Source organism: Anarrhichthys ocellatus, unplaced genomic scaffold, assembly GCF_004355925.1.
Source record: "Anarrhichthys ocellatus isolate YVR2014 unplaced genomic scaffold, GSC_Weel_1.0 scaffold72, whole genome shotgun sequence".
In the NCBI taxonomy this organism is placed as follows: domain Eukaryota; kingdom Metazoa; phylum Chordata; class Actinopteri; order Perciformes; family Anarhichadidae; genus Anarrhichthys; species Anarrhichthys ocellatus.
Genome location: NW_022280102.1, coordinates 764,031 through 780,600, shown reverse-complemented (window position 1 = coordinate 780,600; position 16,570 = coordinate 764,031). Strand labels below are relative to the sequence as shown.

Below are 16,570 nucleotides of genomic sequence, written 5' to 3'. Positions count from 1 at the left end.
TAAGACAGCTCACACCGGAACTTATACCCGGCTGGGGTCATCCGAAGTCACACGTGACTTTGTTGCTATAAAGGTTCAACGTGCGCGAGATGGAAGATATCCAGTGTTAAGCCCTGCCTCTGGTGATCAGTAAGGATGAAATAACAAACAAAAAAATATATCAAAGGAGTGGAGAGAAACTAGTGCGACAGTAAATGACAGAAAAACGCAGTAAAAACTCACAATGAACTGAATGCATCGCGATGCATCTTACAATTGAGAAATTTCCACACATCTAAAAAACAACTGCATCTCAAAAAGCCGGCCAGTCCTGATAACCTGGAAAAGCGTCAAAAAACACTCTAGTCCAATACATAATTTCTTACTTTCTTTCTTAGTTCAGCATATTAGCACTAAACAGAAACTAGAGTGTGATGAAAAAAGTAATTAGTTACGCAGGTATTTGGTCATAAACTAAAGTATTGGAAGCTGGCGACTTTTTTCACAACAATATTTCAATGGATGGCCGCCATTTGTTTAAGGCCTACACTGAAAATATTGTTAGCAAGCTAAAAAGCATGCACAAGTGTTGAGGTGTTTGTTTTGGCCAAATGTAACTATTGTACGATTTTTAATTTTTTTTTTTTTTGTTGCGACTAGATCAGCATTTTTGGATGTTGGACAGCATTTATGTAGGTGCCTTAAGATTGTTATAAATTGCATATCCCTTACTCATCACTTTATACTCAATGCCAGGGCTGGTTGGCCATCTCTGACAATGCGTAGGCTTAGTTACTAAACTATCATTATTCATGAGGCCATTTTTGGGAAAGCTTCCTTCCTACTCCTGTTTCTATGTTAATCACAAATGTGGGCCTCATTATACTGTAGTCTGAGGACGAAGGCAATTTTTTGCTGACTGTTATTCTGCTGAAAAACTTGAAACTATGGGAATTGGTAACTGATGAGTGGGTTTAGGGAAACTGCCAGTTCTAGGGAAAATAAAAATGCCGGTGACTATCGAGGCTTTCAGTCACACATTACTCATACATCACAATTGAGTTGCTTCTCTCTGTTCTTCGATCTTCCTCTTTCTTTCTTTTTAACTACTTTTTATTGCAAAATTTTGTTTACTGTATTGTACCTCTGACTTTCATGTATCTCTAAACAAACAAGACTCTGAATAAAAAATATTGATAGGTACAAAGATCATGGTTAAACCTAACCCGAAGTGCCAGATGGTTTGTCACACAGAACCATCTGAGAAGCCATCATTGGAAACTGCTTGGAAAAGGGCAAACACTTTAAAAAATACTTGGCAGGTGACTGGATGAACAATCTGCCAATCAAACTTTTGCTGAAGCAAGTCAGGAGATGGGCGGAAAACATTGTTTCCATCGAGAAAGCCTTCAGTGTCGTTCTTCGCTCTCTTTTCAATGAAGGAATACTCTCCGGCTCTGATTGTAGCCTCTCCGTTAAACCTCTTAGGGAGATTTTTGATTTGAATGAACATTTGCCTCTCTGTGTCGCTTCACACACACATCTAAACCACGCCCATAGCTACCAGTAGCTCCTCACAGGACGCTGGTTGTTCTGTAGCTCTGTGGTACGTACACAAACGCATTACTCTAAGCCTGAAAAGATGGATTCTCGCGTGACTTCATGATATTGCGAGAATCCAGCTGCCGTGAGAGGTAATGTTATACCTACAGTACTCTACAAAGCATCACCCAATCATTTCTGACCTCAACTTCATAGACACCCTTGTGCAACACTTTGCCTTGACAATTGGAATAACCCACCATGCAGCCATCAATTACAACGGGTAAAGAATAGTGATTGAAACTGGCTATTCAACAGTTAGATTCAATTGTGTGAGCAAACACTGACCAAAAAAAATTCACTTATTAATTTAGTACTTGGTGTAATGGCTTCATTCAAAGCAGCTTCTCTGCTCTCTCAGAAATAGCGAAAATACAGTGAATGTAGTAATCTTATCAGTAAGAAACACACACACACGCACATTAATATATAAAAATAAAATGAGACATATGAGTGTAATTTTCTCTGAACATAGAAATAGGATTTTTTCATCAGTTACCCAATTTCTAAGGTGATTGTTTAGTTTGTTGTTTAAAGTCGTCTGTGCCCCTTAAACTGCAGCAAAGGCAATTCAACTCTACAACACTCCATATTAATACTGCTTTACAGGAAGTCCTTGGTATATATTTTAGAAACAAACAATAAAACAATATCACTATTCAATCATGTATATTGTCTCTTGTGATCTATGATACATAGCAAGGTAATTCCTCCTCAGTACGAGAAAAGAATGTTTCATTTTTCCCTATTGTTTTTTGCTTCAATAGCAAAAGGCTTTGGCCTTGTGTGCTCAGCCAATTTGTCTTTATGGATTGGGACATGGAGCCATCCCCAAATACCCTGCTTTCTGCTACTCTCTTCATATCCGGCCCACTGTCACAAAAGCAGCAGCAGTAAATACTGAAGTAAGTTCATAAAAGTATCATTCCAAAGCTAGGACTAGACAGCTGGCATACAATCAAAGGCAATAAAACATAAGGTACAGTGACAGCACATGCATCACTGCCTGCCCGCACAAGACACCAATTCTTTCTTTTATACTGAAAGCTTTTTCTCTTGTTTACGTATGAAAGCAAAGTTCACAAGTCTTTCAATTTGTGACAATGTCAACACTGAGTAAAGAATGAAATGAGAATCAGATAAAGGAGAATGGCAGTGAAGAAATTGAACGCTGTTTTACATATTATGACATGGTTATTTAGGCGGCAGGGATTAGTGGAGTTATCAGCACAGACCAATTTACACAAAGTATCAAGTGGGCTCCCATCTCAAAGTGCTTAGGTTCATGTAGCCTGCATGACATCAATGAAAGACTAATATATGATATGGAGTATTATGGGCGAAAACATCTTTAGGTTAGTAATGTCAGTATGGGGTTCTATTCATTTGCTGTCTACGAGGTACATCTGCCTACAAATAATCTAATTCAATAAAACACTTAAACCAAGCCCTACCTTTATAAAGTGCATTGTCTTAACCCACATGTTAGCATCTCTGCAGATATGTGTATGTTGTAATGTATATTTAAATAACCATCTTCAAGGCCAAGGCTGTAGGCTGAAAAAAAGCATAGCTAAATAAATGCTATTTCTTGCATTTCTTTACATGTATATCATCTTGCATATAACATCAAGATACAATTAGTTAGCATGCTGTCCATAATAGTGTTAGTATAAATAAAAACAACAAAAAATGCTTTAACCCTCTAATAGCCAGTAGTTTCCTTGATAGAGACCTGGTAAGTAATGTTATACAAAAAAAGTTTGACAGAAAAATTCAAACTACTGATTACAATGAACCTTTAAACTCACGAATAATGTGTTTTCACAGGCTTAATTGCTTTGAGTGCACAGTAATAATGAAGGCGAAGAGTGTTTCTCATCTAGATTTTGACGGATGTGCAGTAAGAGGACGCTGTTTTAAATATAACTTAATAACTGAACCCTACTCAAATAAAATAATTCTGAAAAGTAAGGGGAACTTTTTCAGGAACATATTGGATTGGCTGACTCTTTGCATTCATGGCCCTGCTGTAAAATATATTACATTTTATCCCCACTTGCCAAAGAGTATTAATGTATGTTATTCGCAGTCACTATCGCCAGTAGCAGAAAAGGTTGACAATGGAACAACGGAAGTCACTGGGGGAAACAAAATGCAGTGTTTTTTGTGCATTATTGCCAACTCTTTTCCGATGCAAGTAGCTAGCACTAGCTCCAAAGGTCGCCAAGATGACATCATGCGCTAATCTGCATATTGGGGAGGTCTTTGCACATTACTTTACATAAAGCTTAGTGGTTGTGTCAGGTGCAGTGAGAGAGAGACTGCCAGAGCACAGAACAAGAGGAGAGGGAGAGACTCTATGCTGTTGGTAGAAGAGCTGTGAACTTAGATTACTCTGAGCTGCATTGGTAATGAACATAATATATTTCAATATATTTCTGGATTTCTCCCTGATGGTCTGAATGAGTCGCTGGATTTGTCGCTAGTCGTTTTTTTACAAATAGTCGCTGAAGTCGCTAAATCTAGTGAGAAAGTCGCCTGTGTTGTTGGCAGTTGCTAAGAAAATAATCTGGTTGTCTTTCCGACAGCGGAGTCAAAAATATTACCAATTGGAAACGCTAGCGGGGGAAAATTTAAAACTTGTTTATTGCCACTTTAATTTGTCTTATTTTGTTTATTTGAAGTCGGAAATGTGTGCACATGTAAAGGGCGTGTGGTTTGTATTAACATGCAGCATGGCCATAATTCGGAGCAGCTTGTCCTCATTAGGACTTAGCAGTCCCTACCACTGAAGCGCCTTACTCTGAGGGCAGCTTAGCCCTTTCATCCCCATTTTGATATGGACCTCAGCCCTGTCTCTCGAGTACGAGGGACTGTGGCAGTTATGGTGATGGCAGAGCCGCCCAAATCCTGGGACCTCTGGTAACCTTCAACATAAGCTCGGTGACACGAGGTTAGCTGCCTGCTGCGCCAACATCCAAAGGTTACCGTCGCTCACTCTCTCCAAATTCCACCCTCCACTATGCTAGATCCACATTAGGATTAGCATGCCCATTTGCTACATTTCAATCAATGCAACAGACAGGGTTCTGGGCAGAACACCCTGGTTTCTCCCACACAAGCAGTTGCATGAGGTGGGAAGATTGAACAACCAGAGACAGACAGGGTTAAACCTTAGAAGGGATCAGCCAAATGCTGAGCTCTTGTGTTAAGATTGTTCACTTGAACCAAGACCTTGAGTTCCTTTAGCTTCTCCTTACAGATATTGCAGTTTCATCCCCACATCAGGATCAGAGATCATACGGTAAGGAGCCACCAGATGCTGTTCACCTTATTCATGGTTTGCTGCGATAAGCTCTTGGACGTGTTGTGACTGTCAACTGTAAAGTGCCATTCTTGTGGCACTCACATTAGCTATACCCTGCAGCTTCCCAACTTATGGGTGTACACTTTTGCAAAGACCCTGTGTTGTGTTTTCTGAGGTATGTACACAGATTCATGGTGACCCTGTTCCAATGCGTCTACCATTGTTACGTCTCTAGTGGTCGAGCAACGGATGAAACAAACCCTGTTAAAGAAGAATTGTGTTTTATCCCTTATCTTCAAATTTTGGCCACCAGTTTTTGTTATCAGTAACAAAATATTATATCTGCCAAGTTAAAGTTTTGGTAACAATTACAAATACAGATATTAAACAAAATTACTGTTTTTGGAAGGAAATAAAGCATATCCATTCCGGGCATAATTTAAATGAATCAATATCTGCTAAAAAAACGGATCCACTTCAACCTGCTGCTGTTGCAGAGCTGCTCTCCTTAACGACAGCCAGGCTCTACACTGCAAGCATTCCAGTGCATATGAGTATGAAAATTAGAGTGTGTGAAAGGAAGAAAATGATTTGGTTGCACCAGTGATTGACACCGAGGCTCCCAAAATCCCCTCGGCTCAAATGGTAACAAATCTATCATCTCTCCTCAGTCCCTCTAATAGGAAAGATTACAATACAAGAAATTCAGGTAGCAGCCTTTCATTTTTAGCTGGTGCTTTAACAGGCTCAAATGACAAACATCGCCCGCAGCAGGTCATGTCAACTGTCGCTTATTAACGTTAATTCTGTGAGTAGTTTGATGGTTTGTGTGCTCTCTGCGAGTTGCTGTCTGCACTCAGCCAAAGATTGTTCTTAAGATAAAAGAGGCATCACGCTGTAACACCACTGTACAATTGCAGTTGATGGTTTTTGCAGTCCAAACCACTTCAATAGAGTAATATGTCCTCTGTCTAGCCGATTATGTCATATCAATTTCAGGAGTTGCATTATTTCAGTTAAACGTATATCGGCGACACAGACAGCAACATCACAGCCACAAACACACGTGTAGACATGCTGTCGGGGTGGAAGTTCTTCAGCGTGCGTGAAGACATAATAAAGCTCGCAATTTGTCTGTCCAAAATAAGCCGTGTAGGAAAAACCTTTAAAACACAACCTCTTCGCCCATTTTTAGATTAGCCAGGAGTTCGGCTTTGTTGTCACTGCTAACATGGCGAGGGCCAAAGCTTCACAACGGCTCTTCAGAAACCGATGGGTGACAGTCACAGACACAACATCCATATTTCATACAGTCTATGATTATAACGCTATCATGATGTGTTCAAACTATCGTAAACAACAGGCCGCACAACTGTCAATGGCTGTGAAAGCTGCTAGGGATGCACCGATAATGATACCATTATCGGATATCAGGCTGATACTGACTCAAAGAGCTGGATTGGACAAATGAGGCCAATCTATTCAATTCAATCCTATGTTTAAACATTGTATACTGGATACTTTTAACACATTGCTGGAGTGTAATTTACTACTGTAATTATAAATAAGAATTAAGTACATGTATATCTAGGTATGTATTTGTTACACTGTGTTTTACAAAGTTATGAAAGCAATGTTTAAGTCGAGTCTGATGTCTTCTTACTTATGAAAGAATGATCCCACTTCCACACAGTGAGGCATACAGCTTATTAAGAACACATTGCTATTGGATTGGTACTCTGTATGGGCCGATTCACAAAGCAAAAGTATTATATCGGGACTGAAAAAGTATCATCCCAATATTTGGCATGCGTATGATAAAACAAATCTGCGGCACACCTTTTGTTATTGTGCCATTGGATGAGCTGCCACATGCCACCAAGGTCGCCTACCTCTGATATCTAGTGGATCAACAACAAACGATAGATGTACAATGAATCTACAGCCGTAGCTTTGTGCACAGATAGTTTTGCTTTGCAATTGGGAATAATGTCAGCATTTTGTGTGGGCTCTATTTGAATTTACCTTCCAAATAAAGTGGTTTAGATAATCTGTCCAAACTCTCATCTTTTTTACAAAGTGTCTGCATTGCAGCTATATGGATTGATTCCAAGATCTCAGATTTGGTCAGTAAAATGTTATCATAACCAAAAAGAAAGGTCAACGCTGCAAAAATAATACCCAAGTCGTACTAAACCAGAAATATTATTTTAGGAGGAAACTGTTGTGTGATCCTAGATGACCAACATGTTTATCCATCTTTGAGTTTGTCCAGACCTTTGTTATTGTGTAGGGGGGCAACAGCACTCAAACTCAGCTGATACCATTCAAATTATATATTCAACCCGTCAGTCGGTGCAGAAGATAGAAAGTAATTTGGTGCTTCACAAAGGCTCTGACGTTCATCCAGGATTCAAAGAATCCATCTGTTAAATCTGGAAAGACTAGAATTGCAAAAAAACTTATTTAGTGAGACAGCACAGACAGATGCAACATAGCTTAAGGGAAACTATATAGCAGGAGCTAATGAAGGGAAACCGTGAGAACCATCTTCTCTGCTAGGGGAGAAATTATGTGGATGGTGAAGACAGGGTGAAAAATGCAGAGGGATGAGCGATAGAGGATACATTGAGAGAAGCAATTAGTGTCCGCTAATTGCTCTCATTAGAAGAGATGGGGCCGATTTTGCAGACTCCATGTTGGACGGTGACAATTCAAACGTATAAATGTGGACTGCTTGGGCATGTGGTTTAAAAGCCGTTCAGCAAACAGTGGTACCTCTCAGACTGATAGCAGCAGAACTGATAAGACCAGACCATATCATCAAAACTTTACTCTATCATCTTTCCCGTGATAAAAACAAAAAAACGTAGAAATGAAAGTAAAGATGGATCGATAAAGCGATAAAGGTCTTATACAGCTGGAGAAAAGATGAAAAAAGTAAAAAGACAAGATAGATAAAAGAGTTGAAGCAAGGGGGAAAGACAAACACTTTCCACAACACCTCTCTAAGTAATAAGTTTAATTTATTTGGGAAATTAATGTGTCTTGGCATAGTTATATAAAGCCACGTCGGCACGAAGAGCACAATAATATAGTCCAACTGATGTGATCCAAGTTTCCTGTGTGAAATCAAATATCCGCCCAGCCTGAAAAGTTTATGGCAGCTTTAGCCACTCTATTCTTCATCTCGTAATCAGGTTAGTATTGACTAAACACCTATGAAAAGATACCACTCTGGGTGTTTAATGATAGCAGCCGCTTTCTTTGAGAAAACACTTAGCGGAGAGTGCTCCTGAGAAACTGAGGCCATCTGAATGAGTGAAATGAGACCACAGAGACAGAAAGCGGGGAGAAAAATATAAAAAAAACACAGCAGATTTTTTAGATTATTGTGACCCTCACATAAAAGTTTTTTTCAGAATGTGCGTTACTATTAACCAAGCAGACATCTTATTTATCACAGGGTGGGCCAAACCACAGCGTAGTATAAAAGAGCACATTAATGCTAAAGCACTTCTCACTGCAGGATGAAGAAAAATAAAAACATTGTGGTGTCTGTGTGATAGAGTGCCGCTGTGCAGTAGGGCATATGCAGACTGAAAGAAGATGTAATTAACAAGAATAATATATTTTGCCTCCTCCGACTGTGAGCAGGGCAAGCTGTGATATCTGCTCTGCCCTAAAACAGCGCAATCATGTCTCATTTTCTGCTGAATCCCTGATTGGGTCAAAGGCGGGGAATTGCGATAAAGCTCTCGCTCTCCTAATGAGTACCAGGTGACTGCAGGAGCTAAAGTTCCTACTCTACTGGCTTAACTTCTACACCTGCTTCCTACTCATATGGACTCTCAAATAAGTTAAGCAATCAAAATAACCTCCCTACCTCTCAATGATGTCAGCGATGACACAGGCAAACATCTGGAGGCCCTCTGGAAGCTGCAGAGCCACTGGAGAGAGCGGGAAAAAAGGCAAACAGAGAGTTACATACTTCTGTTGGAGTGACAGCAACATGTTATTTAATAAATCCTGGACAGCACAGTTATTCATATCTTCTGCTACTGGTTCAGAGTACTTCACTGACAGCAAATAGTGACATTTCAGGGTAATTTCCCCTCTGCCACAGCGTTGGGTTTATTTCAGCAGGTGCCGGGCGGTTGGAAATATATTCCAAACCAATAACCACAGGTCTATCTCTTCAGCTCATGGCTTGTACGAAACCTTTGAACTCTCTCTTTTTCATATCTGTCTCCATGCCTGCCACTGGCTCTGGGTCACACTTTTACTCTCTTTGCCACTGAACCCCCCCACCAACTTCACACAAGATAGATATATTTTAATGTGGAAAAATTGATGGGGCTGCTATAAAAATTTAAATTAAGCAACCAATTAACCATTGGTCCTGCTGATGGTGTTGAGTGCTGACAACAGGAAACCTATTGATCTACTCATCTGTGACACCAACTGAGATGAACCAATGGAAAAACCTTGTTTAGGGCAGGATTTATTAAGTGGTTTGTGCCTCGTTTCAGACTCACTCTGCATGGGGAGACATGCATGTTTTTTTTTAATCAAACAGGCAGAAGGGCCTGGAAGCATCTCAACTGCAATCTGTGAAATGCGGCCCTTTCCTTTGAGCATATTCCTTTAAAGATAAATTATGCAAATGGTGACTGGAGATGTCATGTGAGATCGCTGGATTTGCAGCTAAATACTGGGATCAGTATTGCATGAAAGATGCTCGCCTTCTAAAAAGTAGTTGCAGGTATATTGAAGGAAGGTTGCAGTGGGCAAAGGAATGTGTTTCCCAAGGAACTCTTAATTAAGAGTCCTTTGATTGATCGGCCACTGATCATTATCAGCCAATATTAATTGTAAATAGTTTGATTGATAGTCAATATAAGAGCCAATCAGACCATGCGATCAGATGACTCAAAATATGCGAGACAATTTGTCTACATGCAGCTAAAATGGCTTCTCTGCGGATGTGAGTTGTGTCTCGAAAGCCCTTTTTACACAGCCTGTTCAAATCGGGACTGTTGCGCCGTTATTCCACCCTGCTGCTCTGTACGAAAGGTAGGGACACGAATGGTGGGGGCATTGCTGCTCCGACGCTAAGCCGTGAGTGGAGGTAGTCACAGAGAAAATATCCACATCTGTATAAAAAGGGACAGTTGGCATGGTGGGGGTGAATGCACACTAGACATTGACGCTGTTGTGTTTCAAGTCAAGCCTGGCATGCAATCTAAAATTGCAATTTATGCAGCATTATGCCGGCTTGGTTTGGTTGAGTGTAAAAAAGCAAAGCCGGTGTAATGAGGGGCCATTTTATTAACAGCAGTACTGCGAAATCTGCGTATAAAAAGGGGCTATGAGAGAAAGTGTCTCCAAGAGAGAGTGGAATATTTTGCTCATGTTGCATGCCAATAAATGAATGATACTTTCTCTGCTTTTAATTTACATATATGTAGTAAAATAAATAAATAAATAATCGTACACGATAAATAGAGGGATTCAGAGAGACCCCATGATCGGTGAATTATATCAGCCGATACAGCTTCCAGCGTTCGGTGAACAACCACAAAAAAATGTGTGTCATTTGTATTTATTTTTAGCTTTGGCTCAATGGTGACATGTGTACTTATTGGGGCTGGAGTATCTGCTGGACCTTATGGATCAGCCACCTCTCCTATGGTAGTGTGTTAACCTTTGTGAAATGATTAAAAAATATATATATTTGAATTCAAAGAAGATGAAAATCTAAATGGCCTTTGGGAATTTCTTAAGCAAGATGTCTTGTGTTTATTGCATCAAGGATCTTATATTCGGTGGTAAAGAATTTAGCACACATAAATAGGATCATCAAATACAATTGACAACACATTCGTATCAGAGAGTAATACGATATTGATCTTGTCAAGTAGCCTCGCAAAGTAACAGAACAGGAATCAGTGCATGAAGTGGATGAGAAGGAAAAGACAAGAGTGACCGAGAGGAGAATAATGAGGAATGCAAATATGGTGTGGTGACATGGCACACTTCCTCACACTACTACTACTACAAACAATAACAATAAACTTTAACCCTTTCACAATGTGTTTTCAGTGGGTGAAAGTTAATTGTAACAGTTTTGGTTGCTCCACACTTTTGTGTCACCTCTGGTTGCAAAGAAAACAAGATGGTGACGGCCAAAATACCGAACTTGAGGCTTCAAAGTGGAAGTTCACGCACCAAAGGGTGACGTCACGGTCTAATACAAAGTCTATGGCCTGTAGGAGGAGAGCTAGTTAGCGGTTGGCTAACAGAGGTAACAGCTAATGGGGCTAATAATAAAGCTAACAGAACTAAACACAAAGCTGAACTGACAGAGGACAGGTAGAGGAAGTCTATAATCAGTCAATATGATGTGTTACACAGTGAACGGCAGTTAAGCTGCATGGTGCCGGAGCAGACAACTGCATAGATTAAAATGAGAGCGTATTTATTGCATGAGACGTGCGAGTGAAAAACGCTTCTGATACACTTGTGGTCTCGATGGGGGGTAATTGTGGTTTGTACTAATTCAATACAACATTAAAGCAGTGGTCGTTGCAGACACACTTGGCAGAGATCTGTGTGCTACAGAGTGCACTTTCCCAGTTGATTGTTTATAAAATAATCATAAAATGGTGAAATATTATTTCCCAGAAGCCCATCTAACACATTTAAAGTGTTTATGTGTTCAAGTGTTTGTTTCCAAAGATCTTGGCAACAAGGGATTCCTTTCAAACATACATTTAACATTTTTTATTTTTAAAGGAGTTTGTGGTTTTCAACTAGAATGAATCTTTAGCTCATTGTTACTATAATGTGATTTTGTCTGTTTGCGATGTAAAATACAGGGGTTGTGCTTTGGGATTACATTACATGTATCATTCCGGTCAACAACTCTCTTTTTGCCATCGACCCTTTTGAGAAGCAGGAATTTACCTTACATGTAGCTAGATTTGATATGATCATAAACATGCATTCATAAGGTATCGACCAGTTCAGTATGACGTCCCAGCTACCATGGCAGCTACATTGAGTGAGCGCCACAGAGACAAAGGCTTTGTTTCAATCAACCATGATATTTTCTCCCAGTCAAACTCTACCGCACCTCACTTCAATAAATCCATCAATGTCTCAGTGGACACTTACAACTCGAAGACACCGAATTCAGCGCAGCGTTTTCACATGACTAGGCCTGAAACAATTTCAACACTTCGTGGGCCAGACGGCATTAAACAATATAAAAGCCGGGACAGACAAAAAGGTCAAGGAGGTTGAGGGTGGATGGCCATGAGATGGAGTGATAGATGTGGCAGTGTGAGAAGGAGGAGCGAAAGCAATTCTTACTGATGAAAGGTTAAGGGATCACAAAGCACTCATGCAGACAGTGAGAGACAGGTAATTACCTAGAAAATGGCAAGTTTATTAACAGAGAAAGGTTTCAGAGCACACCTCTGCCACAGCTGACAGAGGCAAAGAGCTTTCTCTCCATCTGCTGCCCCTGGCGAAAGGTGAGTTAGACGCTGGAGGTGGGACCGGCTGTTTGAATGCATGTTTGAGTTTTCACGCAAGAATGATGAGCTGCTTCTACCTTTTGGAAGTGCACTCCTGCCCCTACAAATCAGAGAACCTAAACCACACGGACGTGAAACGGGACAAGAGGGATTCATTTGGAGGCTTCAGATGTCACATGTTTATACAGTTCAACAACTCCAAGAAACAAGTGTGGAAGGTTTCTTATTCTTGGACACGTTATGTATTGTGGATCACTACATGTACAGACATGCAGCTTTCTCAATGTGCAGTGACAAAAGGCTGACATGAACTGTCAATCCCCGATCATCTAATGATGCCGTTGTATGCAAACCTATTGTTTTAACGCTCCAGGCAGTACAGGTTGCAAGGAAGCTACATGTGGGATTACGTTAACTATCACAGACTGGAGGTAAACTTAAAAAGCACTGGAAAGGCCAATTTATCAGTGAACGGCAGACTGAACGGACAAAGCCAAGGGATTACTCAGAATTTCCAAAAGGGGGGTTATGACTAGGAAGATTGGGATAGGGATATATACAGGGTTTATCCTGCAGTAGATTACTTCTGTCTCTCTCGGGCCTCTGTAAATAATATTATTAAGAGTACAGTCTAGACTTGCTCTATATAAAAAGTGCCTTGAGATAACTTCTGTTATGATGTGAGCACTATATAAATAAACTTATTTTGACTCGTGGGTGTGTATGCAGATGGTAATGCATCTCAGTCCTCTGTGTCACTATGTATGTTATGGAACTTCAACATGGCCAATATTAGAAAAAGGGGACATAATGAAATAAGGAATCAGGTTTATTAGGAACACACAGCTCCAACTAATAAAGTCTAATACAACAGTGCTGCAATAAATCAGACATTCGGTAGGGTTATAATTTCTGTTGAAATTATTCAAGAAATGTGTTGATTCAACTTTATGTTAATTCTGGAGTCCACACAGTTTGCAGTGATATTGTGTTGTATTGCATTATGTATGCACTATTTAGTCTAACATTATATATATATATATATATATATATATATATATATAAATAAATGAACAAATACATTCTGAAATGACTCAATAACCTTTCCAAATTATCATACATTTTCATTTTGGAATTGTCTATAGTTGGAAAGTCTTCACAGTTTGTGTTTGCACACGTAAACGTGACTTCACATCTGAATTAGGAGTGAATGGAAGTCACCTGCATGTCGACTCGAATTTGGGCACAATAGACACAATTCTGCTAGGATATGTCATTGTGTGTAAAAATGTAGTGGTAATGAGACTCTATTCAGTATCTGTAGACACTACCGACTGTGATCTGCTTTAACTTAACACTGGCAGCCAACGCTCTGTCTTCTGTCATCTCTGCAAAGGAACAAGCTGTTCAGACAGAGCAGAAAAGGACATTTTGGACTGCTCACTGGGGAGTCAATTTGTATTAAGGGATGAATAAAAACAGTAGTTCTGTTACTGAGGGACGCACAAAGACACTATTCAGAGAGGGACCATTATGTAATGGGAAGAAAAAGCAAATCACCAGCCACTTGTTTGCCTCGGTTTAGCGGGGTGGGCCATCTGTGGCTTAGCTGGATGAGTAAGTAACATTGGCATTGAGGCAATGCTCAAATCAAAATTGAATTTAGGATTCTAAATATGTTGCCATTACAATATCACTATCATTACAACGTTTCTCTTATTTCCCCACACCCTACCCTCTCATAAAGGTTACTGTAACATGGAAACTAAAAGGAGGAACTAAATGCTCTACATGTTGCTTGCTGTCTTGAAACTCAAGGAAACATCTGAAGATAAACTGTCAGCTGTGCTGATCGTTTGATTGTCTGTAGTTAAGTTGTGAGAAGACCTTGGAAAACAGAACAACTCCCCGGGCATTTCACAATCCCTGCAGGGGAACACTTTCATGAATTCAAGGTCGCCCAAGACACTCAAGACCGAACTGCTTTTTGCTTCTTGTCTAATTATTCTGTTTTTCTAAGTAAGATTTACCAGTTGAGTGCAAGGCTGACTAAAAACTAAACACAGAGGATCAAAGATTTTTACCTGGAGGAAACACATGGTAATTTCCATTAGAGCCGACTGATGAATCAGCTGGTATATCTTGGACATTGTTTTCAAACACATTTAAGCGATCCTAAGAAAAAAGATTCAACACCAAGGGTAAATGTCATTACCTGGAAACACATATGATAGTTTTGATGTAATGAACACAAACCTGGGCTGGAAAGTGCAAATCTACTTGTTTCTACCAAACTTCTGTCTTTTCCAAAAAAAAAGGTGAGCCCTGATTTCAAACAAATACACTGCTTCCAACGTATTTGTGAATGGCTAACATGAAGAACCTCCATCCTGGTCTGAATTCCTTTTCCAAGCATCACTCAAACAATTGCTTCTCTATAAACAAAACATTAGACTCAATCCAGCTAGTTATTATTAACTGAATGTGCGACGTTTATCAAGACAGCAGTTAAAACAACTCTGAACAACCAAGCTGCTCATGTAAAGAGCGGTGATGTGCAACAGATTATATCAAAACACACAATTAGACTAAAATGAGAAAACTAGGCAAAGCAACACAAAGCGTGTGACTATTTATGAACTCTGAAAAAAAAGCTGAAATATAATGAGTCCTCTATTTCAAAAGCACAGTGTATGGCACTCAAGAGGAGTTGAAAGACAAAGAAACAGATGGACACAAAGAGGAACTGAGAGACACCGGGGTGATAGGTGAGTTATGCTCTCTGAGAGAGAGAGAGAGAGAGAGAGAGAGAGCTCTGATACAAAAAAACAAAAGGTCACACAACAAAAAAAGCAGAGCCAGCAAGCTGCGGTAAAGCGCACGCTTCCCACAGGGATATTTGAAAAATGATTCAATCCTCTTGGTATGCCATCTGCATATTTTCAGCCAAGGAGATTGAAGGACTATGTATTTTTACATTTACATTACTGAAGGACGATTTTTTTTCCCTCAAGCTCCTCAGCAAAAATTAGGCGAAGGTAAATTATTACGTCATCATCACATGCTGTGCTGTTATCTTGTGAAGTGTCGTTTTTGACAAGAAACTTGATTAAATACAGTTGTTTGAAGGTGATGTTTTCACAGCAATATAAAAAATAAGATATTAGAGAGAGAATTAAGACCTGTTGAATTAGGTTTTTAACACACCGATATATATTTAAAACAATGTATTATTATCGTTAAATATTACAAAAATCTGTTTTAGAGCAGCACAAAAAATGATTCGCCTGTTGCCATAGACCACATAATACAGTAGCAGTCGATGTCAGTGAAGACAGTGAAGCCTCCCACTGTGCCCTCAGTTGGTCCTGAGGCTACAGTCCTACTGTAGGCCTTGCTACTCAATTCAGATTTTTGCTCAGATCTTATTATTCTGTTTGACAACACTATTTTTTGTAACCTATATCTTGCATCAGTTTAAATGACCTCCATCCTGAAATAACACCAACAAACAAAGGACATGAAGTCTGAACAGTCTGAACAGAGAGGCAACTGAAATTGCTGCCCAGTTTTATAGTTGACAAACAGAAATGTTTGTTGTTTATGAGGCCAAGTTCTGCTTTCAGTATGGGTCAAAAATACATTAAAAAACATTGAATGGCAGTCACTGTGGGATGACCTACATGGCGTTTTGGAAACCGGGCCTGTTTTTGATTTGTTATAACACTGGATAAACCTGTGTGAACCTCGCAGGTTACAGATTGTACAATAAAGTCGTCAAAAGTAGGTCACAGCACAGATGCACCGATGGATGGCATTTTGAATGAATGCTTGCACGCGTGTTTTTGTATGAGATGCACAACGCGACGTGCATCCCGTGTGCTCATCATACATTAACTCTTTAACCTGAAAAGTAGCTGTAAATGAGGTGTGAGTATTATATTCTTATTATGTATATATTTTTGAATCAAGATGAGGAAGGGTATGGTGGCACAGTGTAATGGTTGTCAGTGTCAGGTTTTGGGACAGAGATCTCATTTCATAAAGCATAATTTGTGCTCCATCTCTGCTAATATGACTATAAATTAGGGCTATTCATTTTATATGTACAGGCTCTGTAAAGACTGTATTCATT

The 16,570-nt window shown here is 39.7% G+C and overlaps 1 protein-coding gene across 1 annotated transcript in view; it reads right to left on the bottom strand.

The window, feature by feature from the left end:
• Window positions 1–16,570, bottom strand: part of dph1 (diphthamide biosynthesis 1) — a 57,557-nt gene that overhangs the window by 38,929 nt on the left and 2,058 nt on the right. The window contains 1 exon segment of the mRNA XM_031873527.1: window positions 8,778–8,841. Coding sequence (XP_031729387.1) covers window positions 8,778–8,841 — 64 coding nt within the window.